This window comes from Hippocampus comes, unplaced genomic scaffold (assembly GCF_001891065.2).
Source record: "Hippocampus comes isolate QL1 unplaced genomic scaffold, H_comes_QL1_v1.1 scaffold169, whole genome shotgun sequence".
Classification (NCBI taxonomy): domain Eukaryota; kingdom Metazoa; phylum Chordata; class Actinopteri; order Syngnathiformes; family Syngnathidae; genus Hippocampus; species Hippocampus comes.
The window spans coordinates 187846-201106 of NW_017806049.1; the positions used below are offsets into that span (position 1 = coordinate 187846).

The following is a 13261-nucleotide window of genomic DNA, read 5'->3' on the forward strand; positions in this document are numbered from 1 at the left end:
CGGGAGAAACCGTACTACCATTCAGCCCCGTAACATTCTTTCCATAGGGGAAACTTTGGTCGCTCTGCGGGACGGAATAAAATTATCCGATCGGAATAAAATTTTGCACACGTCCTTGTGTCATAGTATCGACAAGATTTCCGACCCGGCCCGACGAATCCGACAAACTTTTCCAAAATGGACCACCCTAATATATTTATATATATATATATATTTTTTTTCTGTCAAGACTGCCCTTTGTCACTGATTCTGTTCATAACCTTAATAACATAATTTCTTGGCGCAGCCGAGGAGTTGAGGGAGTCTGGTTTGGTGGCCTCACTACTGCAACTCTGCTTTTTGCAGATGATGTGGTGATGTTGGCTTCTTCAGGCCAGGATCTCCAACACTCACTGGAGCAGTTTGCAGCTGAGTGTGAAGCGTTTGGGATGAGAATCAGCACCTCCAAATCTGAAACAATGGTCCTCAGTCGGAGAAGGGTGGAGGGCCCTCTCCGGGTCAGGGATGAGTTCAAAAGTGAGGGCAGGATGGAGCGGGAGATCGACAGGCGGATCGGTGCAGCGTGTGCTGTGATGAAGACTTTGTATTAGTCTGTCGTGGTGAAAAAGGATCTGACGCAAAAGGCGAAGATCTCAATTTACCGGTCGATCTACCTTCCGACTCTCACCTATGGTCACGAGCTATGGGTCGTGACCGAAAGAACGAGATCCCGGATACAAGCAGCCGAAATGAGTTTTCTTCGCAGGGTGTCCGGGCTCCCTTAGAGATAAGGGGAGAAGCTCGGTCATCCAGGAGGGCCTCAGAGTCGAGCCGCTTCTCCTCCACGTCGAGAAGAACCAGATGAGGTGGCTCAGGCATCTGATTAGGATGCCTCCTGGAAATCTCCCTGGTGAGGTTTTCCGGCCATGTCCCACCGGCAGGAGGCCCCGGGGATGACCTAGGGCGCGCTGAAGAGACTACGTAATATTGCTAATATTTGAGTTTTGAAAGGGTTGTTGACTGTATATAAACCTCCTTGCTGCATTGTACATAGTTGATGCATTATATTATATGAAATCTGTGTAACTTGGAATAATAACAATCTTACAGGTTTCCTGAATGTCGCCTCCAGGGTCCATATGTGGGACATTACGTCCAGTGTGTCTCCCGACTTCATCTCTACTTCTCTCCTTTTACTGTTGTTCTCCATGGTAAGCATCCTTATGACTAGAGAAATTTCTGTGGTTTGCTTTCGAGTTATTTACTGTGAAATACTTAATAATGTTAGTGTCTTTTTCATCTATGTAGAGCAGGGGTAGGGCACTCTGGTCCCTCAAGAGCCATATCCTGCCTGTTTTCGATCTCTCTCTACTTCAACACACCTGATTCAAACGATTAGCTCATCAGCTAGCTTTGTCGAAGCCTGAAACAATCATCAATTGATGAATTGAATCAAGGTGTGTGGGGTAGGGAGAGCTCCAAAACAGGCGGGATATGGCTCTCGAGGAGCCGGAGTTCCCTACCCCTGATGTAGAGGCATTTTATTTAACTAAATTTTAAAATTTTTCTTCGTCAGATATGCTATATGTGGTTGTTAATATGTTTGCTGTAATCTAAAATACATCCTGCACCCTTTTACTGCTGCTCTCCTCAGTAGAAAGGCACTTGACAAGACCAAATTTGACTGGCGGATTTCTTTTTTGTGCAAACTTCATCGGAAATCAAACCGAGTCCCAAACCCGAAGAAATCCTGGTGTGCATCCCTTCCTCAAACACAACGCAGAGTCTACCACCACCGGCTATCACATCAATGACACACAAAAAGCAAGTACTGCAGCAGCTGCTGCTGCAATCAGCTTTTCAATAATGATCTCCCTGTCACAGCCGCTTGGAAGCCAAAGTGAAATGTATTCCGCATCCCGCCATATCCCTCAAGGATTTCCTCGCCTCAGACTCGTTTGACTGTTAAACTGCAGCACATGACTGTCAGCATTTATCATGCGCCACCCTTCTTTGTACATCTTCCCCTCAAAGGAGCGAAGAAGTGAAGATGGCCCCTTTATCTAGGCTAAGCACGCTCATCTGTCTGGTGGCAGAACTGCACTGCTGAGCTTGTCAGGAATCGGTAAATGCTGGCATCTGCTGGTTGGAGAGTACAACGTTCACAACAACGGAGGGCAATCAGGCACGTTATGCTTTTGCCCATTTTAGGTCAAGTTCCTTGTTACAAGCAGAAATTCAATGCATGACTAACATAAGGTATGTTATCTTTTCTTGGCAAATAAATCATCTTCCTGGGTAAGACAGCATTGAATGTTAGACATAGTGTGATCACAATATCCTGGTTTTAAATGTAGGAGGGCTTTTGATAGTGGTTGCAGGGTTGCATTTTTGATTATTCACAATTAGTTATTTCATTTTATGTACACCATAAGCCCATCAATCAAGCCAAAGCACTGCTAAGGACTGTGCATTATCAATTCCTGTGCTAATCATCTTCCCCCAACACCTTCTATTTGTATTGTAAGATCATGCAAGCAAATCACTAGGGATAGACGAGTAATATCGGTTTCGGTCCAATACCACCCTTATTTCCTTATATCAGGTATTGTACTTCTTACAGAGGTCGATACTGTTATAGGCCGCCCCCTAGTGGCCGTTTTACTAGCAGCATCTAAAAAGCATGCATGGTTGACAATGTTTTTGTACTTGGAAGTAAACTGTATCCATGTCAATTATCCCATATGCCCTTAATTTTTTTGAAAAACGCTATTTTATCAGAAATGTGAGATTAAAAACCTTTTTCAAGGGAGTCCTGGCCAAGTTTCAGTTTCAACAGTTTAAAATTAGATACATTTGATGAAACAGTTCCAGGTTGAAGTGGTTGTCTCAAGTGTTCTCTGTGTGGATTTAAAATCACTCAATGAGCTAAGTTCCATTAATTTCCCTTCCTTTTGTAACAACTTCCGCATAGAAAGGGTAGAGAAGACAGAAGACCCCCCCCCCCCAAAAAACAAACAAAAAAAAAATCTCAGTGTGGGCAGAGAGTTCGCAAAAAAAAAAAAGTTATTTGAGCGCAAACTGTAAGAAGTAACGCTTCTCCTTGTGACTAATTTACAAATGTAAAATGGCCAAGAATGGCCTCGGAAATAAAATTGGACCAGTGGTGGACAAAGAAGGCCATCCCACTTCGAAGTACAGTTCACAGCGATGGGTCAAGGACCAACATTTAGTAATAAACCTCAGAGGAGTATGCTGCACAGAGTCAAGCTTTGTATATAGCAGGTGTCTATAATCTCAAATGTTTTTGTAAATAGCAGTGACAAGTTGCTATCTAATATCAAAAGCAAGATAATTTATTTCTGAAAAAAATTTTTTTACTTTGAGTCTCTTTATGAGATTCTCGTTTTGAGATTCTCAATCTGGGGTTTGAAAATGAGAGTATCATCTTGCAAGACATTTGTACAGTGATACCACCCCAAAGGAATTTCTCTCAACAGTGGACAAGGTGAGAAGTACTTGCAGACCCTTGCTGGAATTTGAAAACAACAGCTTCATTCTAAGGACTAGTTTAAGCTGCAGAAGTGTGTGTACAAAATCAACAAATTGGATCCTGTCACTCAAATAATTTGTAAACCAGGAGACCACATGATGTGACAAACCCAAACTGATAATCCTCCACTTTAAAAACTGTCCAGTCCACAGTGTTAAAGCCTCTTACAGATAAATGAAAAAGTGTAACAGCACGATAGTTGCTTTTTATCAAGAGCAACAAGTATCTGGATGATGTCACTTCTGTATCAGCACCGAACTGTGTACTGTGCTTTCTCTTTAAGCCTGATTGCAGTTTTGAAAGAAGGTAATTTGAGGATAGATTTTTTTTTTTAAAGTTCATCACACACAAGCAATTCAAGAACTTTTGACAAAACGCGCACATTAGTTAAAACTGTTGACGACCTTTTAAGAGAGGGACAACAAAATTGGACTTCTTAACTTAAGGAATTTCTTTTAATTATCCCCCAATTGATCGGTTAAAACGTATTCTAAGAGGATATGCAATAAAATCTGCAGCCTTTAAAAAAATAAAAAAAAAGTGGATTATCAAGGGTCTCTGTATTGACATAAGTAACACATGTACTGGACAGTGTGTCGTGTCCTGAGCAATTAGTCTGATTTATTTATTTATTTATTTTTTTATTTACTTCATTTCATTCACCTAATGTCAGACTTCTTCGTTCCTCCTTCCTCTTTTTCTGTTTGAATCATGTATGTCATTTCCTCCCAGTGTTCAAAATGAGACACCACAGTTGAAATAAACGCTGCCTCAAAAGGTATTCCGAGATGTTACTTGAGACACTCTTGAATTAATTGTAAATATTTGCATGTCACAGTATTCCCTAAAAATAAGTTGTACACACTGTTGGAACTTTTTCTTTTTGTATTTATTTAAATTCATATTACTGTGTGTTTTATACAAATATGTATTTTATGAACGAAAAAAAGATAAGAGAAACATTTTAAGGAATAATTGCTATATTGGGATAACTTCTTTATAGCCTTTACAATTATCTTTTTAATAAAAAAATGATGGATTAAAAGGAACAGTGGCATCGGTACCGGTGACAACTCAAGAGTTAAGTTCTTGTAGCCCTCCAAGTCACCATGTTATTTACAGTTATTTATTGAAAATGTTTTCTTCTTGTCAGGAGGCAAAACCAATCCACAAAAGCTATCCAGAATTCATCATCGTCAAAAAAAAAAAAAATCATTAATTTACAAGACCGCCAATGTCATTAAAGGAAGCAAATCATCTGAGGATTGATCTAAATACAAACCCGTACATCTGCTAAACAATGTGTGGTTTATTTAAAATAGCACACATGTACGTATGAGCTGATGCCGTGAAGATTGTATCAACAGAGAACACACTAATGAGGGACTAATCACCATCCTCACAGGATTTGAAACCTTTTCCCACCATGCCTTTAGATCACCGTTTCATTCGGTACAATTTCAACATATGTGAATATCCCTGATGACGACGACTCGTCTATATTCAATCTTGGGAGACCGTCGCAAGAAAATTTGCATGATACTGTGCAGATGCACAGAGTGAATCGGCATTTTGTTCTCCCTTTTATCTCAGTAATGAAAGGACACTTTTCAAAATGGCCGCTTCCCCCCCCCCCCCGAACTGCCTGTGCGCTCATGCTCGCCGTTTTCTTATGCAGCTGAGGAAGCAAAGGGCTCATTAGACATCAGTATCTATTTGTCCCCCAATGCCGCCAACTCGACCTCTCGCTCTCCCGCTGAAATAAGCATATGCTTTGAAGAAAAAGTGGATCTTGTCTCTCTTCATAAAGCTTGAGATATGCCTGCTTAGGTGTGTGCGCGCGCATGAATGTGCGTATGTGTGTGCATACGGTGGATATAAAACATTTACATACACCTCTTCAAATGCCGGATTTGTGTGATATTAAAATGATATGATAAATCATTTAAATATTAATGCGCTGTAATAAAAGACTACCCGGGAATAAGGGAGACTTTTTCCAGAGTTTTTTTCATAGTATTTTCCTCCTTCTGATTTGCAACAAATAACTAAAATTGAAAGGAGTTATGTGTTTGGTTGGACTGAGCTTTACATGCAGTACAAACGTGGCAAGTTCACGTGACATCTTTATTTCAATATTAACATGTTTAATGTTCATGTCTGATACGATAACGATATTTTGCCCAGCCTTACTGCTAACCAATGTGTGAGGTTCGTGTCGATGAACAGCTAAAGCCAGCCGAGAGAGAGAACAAAGGAGGGAGACATATGCGGCCCGATAGAAAGCACACATGCAAGAAATCCACTGTACCCATATATTGTGTTTTACAACATAAAATGACCATGAGTACGGTGGCCGACAGGGGCCAACGTGTTGCAAACGGCGAAATGCTGCAAACAAACAAAAACATTCTGAAAATGAAGTCCCTCCAGACCACTAGGGGCAGTGCTGAAAGCAGTGAATTCATCTTTGTGCAGGCGCAAAATGAATGAATATCAAGAAACATCTTGAATGACCCCGGGTGATGCAGGGTGTGGATGAAAGCTTGTGGCACCGGACGACAGTCGCTCAGAACTTTCTCACGAGTTGGCTTGCGTGCCATTGGGTTTCCTTTTTCCCTCCGGATCACAGTTGTTTGTTCTCTTTGGCTTTTTTGTCCATTGCAGCCATCGAAAATTGTTGGTTGGGGTTGAAGATGTGTTTTCTACCGTCCTACAGTTGTGACGGCTTAGTTTGTGTTCACCGAGGTGAACTTCTGTATGTTCATTGCTTTGTGCGACTGGACTTCACAAGGTGAGGTGCTGGTTCTACTATCTCATCTCACTTTTGTTGTTTGCCGCATGTCGCAGTGTGGATTTGTGTGCTTGGTAACGCCGTCCGGCAATGGGCTCTCCCGCCCTTGGCTTTTCTCTGGCAGAGATGCTATGTGGTTTTCTGCACACGTTCGCTTGTGTCATCCTCATGTCCTCCCAGCCCTGCTGAGGATGTTGCTGAGTCATAAAGGCTAGCGCTGCCATGTTTTCGCCGGCATGTTGCCTTGATGTAGCGTAACAACTACCATTACCGTTTTCGCAGTCAGTCTGTCATGTTGGGCCTCTGCTAGTGATGGCTGCAGTTTTCGCCCCTTCTCCTGCAGGTCAAGGGCTTTTCGTCACCTATTGCGGTGGTCACCAGGGACGTTTTAAATGCTGGCATGCTCTTGCTGCTGCCCTCCGTTCCTCCAAGTGAAGGTTCTCTGTGGGACGCAGCAGAGCAAATAATCCACCTCCGAAGCAACGTGAAGTCGGGGGAGGTCCCGTTTGCGGGACAGTCTCCTTTCTGCCTCTGCTGCAGTATTGGAGGTGTCCGCCCCGCCGATGTCTGCGCTTCCCCAGGATGTTGATGCAGTTTCTCTGGCTGCCTCTGAGTCTTGTTTCCATATTTCAGGAGTTGGGTGATCCTCCGTTGTTTCGGGTGCCCTCTAACGAGGAATTCGTCGTGTGAATCAGAGGATGGCTCGATGCAGGCTGCTTTACGACATGTCTTTCAGTGTCAAATGTTGGATGTGCCCCAGCTGTCCCGGTCACCTCAAAGTGCTCTCTTCAGGCGTGGACGTCCCCCCTCTTCTCCTTTTTCTGCCCCTGCGTCTTCGGACTATTTGACTAGTGGAGTGACACTGGGACTCCCAGCTCCCAGTGCATGGTCGGGCGTTGGCGGGTATGCATGACGCTAGATCAGATGCCTGACCTTGAAGCTTCTGCTGCATCCTTGTCTGGCGAACATGGGCGTGGATTATCTTTCCTGGTTCAAGCATGCTGCCAGGTCTGGTTGGTGCAGTCGCCTTTGTCACAGCCCTCTTGGAGAACTCTCAGGTGGGTCCCTGTGATACCGAGGGAAGTCCTCAGTTCAGCTGCAGTGGGGGTTCTGGGGTGGTCGGTTTGGGCTCGCGAGACAAGACTACAGTTTTTCAGGCTTACTAGGATTTTCACAACCCCTAGTGTTCCTGAGTGCATGTCTGCTGCTGCTCCTCGTTCCCGGCATCCACAGCAGTGTCAGCCTATAGGGAATTTCGGTGACCAGGGGGCCAAAATTTCATGGCGACAAGAAAAACTTGCAACAATTAATCGTGTCAGGGAATATGTGACGAATATCTTCGCAACTGTTTGCAACATTGAACGAATCCTAACAGTAGCGAGTGCTTCATGCGCACAGAATTGCCAACCGCTGCCGGTCAGCAAAATACGGGCTTTAGTGATAACGATGCTGATCTTATTTGCGGCCACAGAGGCAAGGATGAGTTCCTTTGAGTAAAAGATCTACACCAGAGGTCGCCAACCACCCATTTGCGGACCAGTACCGGGCCCATTTCGGACCAGTACCGGGCCCATTTGGGACCGGGCGACAGAGACACACCTGCGAGCTATGAGCAGACGTGGCGGAAATGTGCACGACTCCAGCCAATCGGAGTCCTTCAGATTGATCACTTGGGTGCTACTTGTTTCAATGATTTAACAGGTTTCATAAGATAAGAAAACCTTTATTTGTCTCACAATGGAGAAATTCCCCATTTACAGCAGCAAAATTATGAAAGGTACATACATAAATTTAAGCACATTAAAAATGGATGAGTGGGGGTGAGTCCAGGTTTTCAGGACCGTCTATTCAATAGGCGGTACCTCTCCTTCTCGCAGCGCTGTCTGGGTGGCCTGGAGGGCATGGGAGGGTCTGTTCCTCATAGCTGTTAGCTTAGCTAGCATCCTCCTGTTGCCCATCTCCTCCAGAGTGTCCAGAGAGCAGCCCAGGACACAGCTGGCCCTTTTTTCTTTTTCCTTGTAATGTCTTGTTTTTGACAACATACAATGCACAATAGCTTCCTCCTCCACATCGCTCTGGAGTTACCGCGAGGGCAGGAACTTCACTTGGCGAAATAGCTTCATCTTCAGAAGTCATGGCTGCCCATCAGCTGCATGTTTAGCTGTACGTTTGGTCAATTTGTTACTCTTACTTTTTGTATCCTACTTTTTCTTTCATATATTGGCGGATTCTGTTTATTTCAACTTTCAAACCAATGTTAGAAGAAGCACTCCGACTGGCGAGAGTCATGCACATTTCCACCATGCCTGATGTCTCTGTGCAGCCCAGTACCAAATTGGCCGTGGACCGGTGGTTGGGGAACTCTGATGTAGAGGATTATAATGAATATCTACATCATAAACAATGAAGAATGTTAAATACATATTGCATTTACATCCGCTGTACAACAATGTTTTACATGTAGACTTTTTTGTCATTTTAATTTGAATCCTTTGCAAAATTAAGATTTCTGCTCAACTGTTTATGTGTGAGGTGATCTATTACAATTTGGTGTAGAGATGGTACTACATTCAATCAGAACAATCATGTTTCACAGATGATATGTGACGATCTAAGTAAACATCACATGATTTTTCAAAATGGAGGTCAGTTGTCTACTTGGCACAGTAGTTGTGATTGTTTTTAGACTTGTTAAAGCAACAGCACGATTCAGACAAATCATAGTAGTAGCGAAAAACATACTCCCAAGTAACAGACCAGCTCTGTCAAGACAGAGCATGTGCAGAAAGGACGAAGGCTCGCTACTCCCATTGATCCATACGCATGACTTCTGATCAGATTGGCAAACAAAATAAACCTACCAACCCTGTGAATCCGAACGAAATTCCTCTTGGATTCAGCCTCTTTATTCTGATTGAGGTGTTTATATAGAGCATTTTCATTCAGTTTGGGCATTCGGTTTCATTCTAATCAGAAAACAAGGCTCGATCAACCCGGCAAGTAGGTGAGTTCTCACCGCCCCTCAAAAAAAAAAAAAAAAAAATCATCTCCTCTGACATTTTTATGCTTATTGTTCAGCTTGGCTTTTTTCATGATCACACGTCATTACTGGTCAAATGCAAAATGTTTTTAGTGCATCTACTGTACCTTGGACTTGACGGCCCAATATTCCTCTGTGCCATATTCCACATATTTGAAAGCAGTCAGATAGTCATAGCTGATGACAGCAGTCTGCAGAAAAACAAAAAAACTTGTAAAGAACTGAGTAGTAAACACAATTTTAGAAGGGCTTATATCAGTAATTTGTAGAATCATTCAAGAAAATGCCAACATGAAGCATGTTTTAATTTATCGTCTGCTACAATGTGTCCACCAGTGCTGTTTATTTTTCAGAAATGAAAGAGTGCATTTTCAATCATCCTGAGCCAATTTTCCATTGTACTGGCTCGTTCCCAAACAGCCTGGTTCCGCCCTGTATGGTCGCTTTTGCATTACACTTTTTCGAGGTCGAACGGTTTCAATGGAACGGTTCCTCAGAACCTGTTCCAACCTGGTTCTAGAACACAGATTGAGGAGAGGTGTGACATCACTGTCATCTGATTGGTCAATAAACATAGGTGTTTCTTGAAGCGATGCAGCAAGGAACTCCATTGCACATGTCCATTTCTTGGTTTTAAGCGGGATAGAGCCACCCGCCGGCTGTCGCCGCCTAGTTATAGTACACACAGTACGCATTTAGTGTTTTACAACAACACTGAACCATACTTAAAATTTCATGAGTACCAAATTACAATCGATGTAATCGTGAAGTTTGCGGTGAAAATGTTTGCGAGCAGCGCGTACGTCACCAGATCAATCCTTGAATGGGTCCACTGAAATGAATGGAGCCAGCAACGTGCGGACTGATAAGCTCTGGCACGCAGCTTTTTTGAATTATATTTCCAAAATCAGTAAACCCTAAAATATCTGTTGACAAAATTTCAGGGTAAGTACTACAGACCAAGCTAACATGCAACTAGATTACCACATAAAACAAGCTTTCTTGATTATAATATGCATACAATTAAAAGTTATTCACTGAGCAGTTGCAATTCATTTCATGTTTCCAAAACACACTCAATAAATGAAATATCTTACAGTTGCAGCAGCTCGTCCAAAGCGGATCAAACTTAGATCATTGAAATCAAGTCGTCTATTGTAGAGGTAAAATCCGGAAGAGGCAAACACTGCTGTTGCCAGAGTGGGGACTTTGAGCAGCCGGAGAGCCATTCGTGGCACTGTGAGATTGGAAAAAAAAAAAAAAAAAAGAAAAAAGAATGTATTTTGCATCACAATTCAAGACCAAGCTGTTTCATTTTTTATCATGACAATACTGTTCACAGATTACAGTGCAATCCTCACTTTGGATCGGTATTGTTAAAATGTTAATGACACTACTACTCTTAGAACACTCCTTATCAACTCAGCACTTAAACGGTATTGTTGTTACATTTTATTTTGAAAAACACCAAAAAAGATATTAATATGAACACTATTTATATATATATGAAGTGTCTTCTTCCAACAACAATGTCAAATAAATAAACAAGTACAAACATACATACTGTTAATTCATTAAATGCCCAAAATTAAATAAATACAGTACATTCATTTCTACATACATACATAAATATTTTACAAAGAGAAAATGGTTGGATCAAATCACTATTATACTGTCATTAAATGCCAAAAGCGACTTCAAAAAATCCATGAGCATTTAACTAGTCAATGACAGGGGCGTGTTATGTTATTTTATACTTTTTTTTTTTTTTTTTTTGGAGAGGTTCATATTGTACTGTGGCTGACACGGGGAAACACGCTGCGAATGGCCGAATGCTGCAAACACAAGAATGCTCCAGACAAAAAAACAAAAAAAGATTCAACAAAAAAAGACAAACACAAAATAAAAAACACAACAACTCCAAATCAAAAACGCTGCAAGAAATGCTGCAAACAGCCAAACGTTTTGCCTTTTTTGTTTGTTTGTTTCAAGCATTCTTCTGTTTGCAGCATTCGGCCGTTTGCCCATGCCAGCCACCATAATATTGGTCTGATCATCAGACTTAACATCAGACTCTGATGTAAGTTCTGACATGCTGGCCCTTTACTTGAGAAGTGGTAATGAGCCAACGAGCCACCAGAGGGTAGCAAGGCACAATCATACATAGATTGAAAATCTCTGGTGAGAATCGAGGCAGGTCTGCATTCACTGTCTTGGTACAACAGACTTGTTGTCTGACAATGTAAAGCATACATTGTGAGAGTTGGAAGACGTGTGTGTGTGTGTGTGTGTGTGTGTGTGTGTGTCATGATTGAAAATAATGACAACCATGTTGGAAATATAACGAGGTCGTCCTGTGAACAACCACTAACGGCAGACGAGGCCTTCTGGTGAATTGCCGTAACTCAGGGCGCCTGTATTTCACTAAACAAACTTTTATGTTTCAATAAAAAGCCATTCCAACATGGTGAATTAGCCAATTTAATAGAGTGAACCCACTGTCTTTGATGTGAACATTTTTGCTTTTGTAACACCTCTTTGTATTTTGGGTGGCTGAATTACAGAAACTCACCTATGTTCTACTCCTGATTGCCACAGAATGGAAAGAGGAAAAAAAAATCTGATGAATGAAGAGAGTCCATTCTTTCATTTGGTAGATTTCATGTAAAAATAATCCCAATCCGTTTATCCTCACCAGGGTTACAGGTGTGATGGAGCCTATCCCAGCTGTCATCCGGCAATAGGCGGTTGCCAGCCAATTGCAGGGCACACACAGACAAACAATCATTCGCGATCACACTAGCACCTAAGGACAATTTTGAGTGTTCCATTAACCTGCCTTGAATGTTTTTGGAATGTCGGAAGAAACCGGAGTACCCGGAGAAAACCCACGCAGGCACAGAGAGAACATGCAAACTCCACACAGGGAGGCTGCAGCCAAAATCGAACCCTGCACCTCTACACTGCCAGGCCGATGTGCTAACCAGTCACCAACCATGCCGCCTGTCACCGTCATTGAAATACAAAACAGTAATATTTTGTCTTCCAACAATTGCGGCGCTGTTGCAAATTTTGAAGGAGGGAACAGCCTGGTGCTGTTTGCAGAATATAAGAGAAAATCAATGTTTCATTAGAGTTCACTAAATCAGTTAAGGCCGATATTTATCAACTAGATAATTAATAGGTGCGCCAATGTGCAAATTCCTCTAAAAGCAGATACATTTTTTTAAATTAGACCGACAGACTTGAGTTTCAATATCACCTTTAGTCTGGCAATGAGTTTAATTAAACAGAAAGTTGATAACATTAGTTACTTACGAAATTAACATATGTCTTTATTTGCACTATCGTGCAAGGAAAAGCCGATTAAGTTTCTTAGTGTTTACGTTTCTTGAAATACGTAATTCACTGGATGTTACTTCAGAACACCAGAAACGTGCACGATGGTTACGCAACGACCGGTTGAATTTTGTAATAAAATACAACAGGAGCCCAACAAGCGAGACTCCGCAAGCACTACTAAACCCAACAAAAGTGTCAATAAAAAGATTACATTTTACCTTCAGCAGGTCTCCACGCGTGGACTGGCTACCACTTGCCGGCCGGTTTTGTTTTTGACCTCATCACCAGCTTCCGACATGCGTTCGCAAAGAACTCTGGTTAATGTAGTTCTCGTTTTTCTTCTTCGTGTGGTACTTTTATATCCTCTACTGACACCATTTGGTTGCAGGTGTGGCACTACACGGGGCCAGTGGGTGTTGCGTTCACTAATCTATTTTTTTAAACGGAGAGCTACTTCTTGGGTATTGATTACTGTGGAGGGTTCCCAGTTTGGTAGACACTTCTGAAAACAAATGCGCCCAAATTACTTTTTCGAATTTTTAAAATTATTATT

At 42.1% G+C, this 13261-nt stretch overlaps 1 protein-coding gene across 1 annotated transcript in view; it reads right to left on the reverse strand.

Moving 5' to 3' along the window:
• The window catches only part of adck1 (aarF domain containing kinase 1), a 51891-nt gene extending 38837 nt beyond the window's left edge, over positions 1-13054 (reverse strand). The window contains exons 1-3 of the mRNA XM_019892981.1: positions 12927-13054; positions 10464-10603; positions 9474-9557 (exon numbers count right to left, since the gene is read on the reverse strand). Coding sequence (XP_019748540.1) covers positions 9474-9557; positions 10464-10595 — 216 coding nt within the window. The 5' untranslated portion in view covers positions 10596-10603; positions 12927-13054. The remainder of the gene's footprint in view (positions 1-9473; positions 9558-10463; positions 10604-12926) is intronic.
• Between the last annotated feature and the right edge of the window lie 207 nt (positions 13055-13261).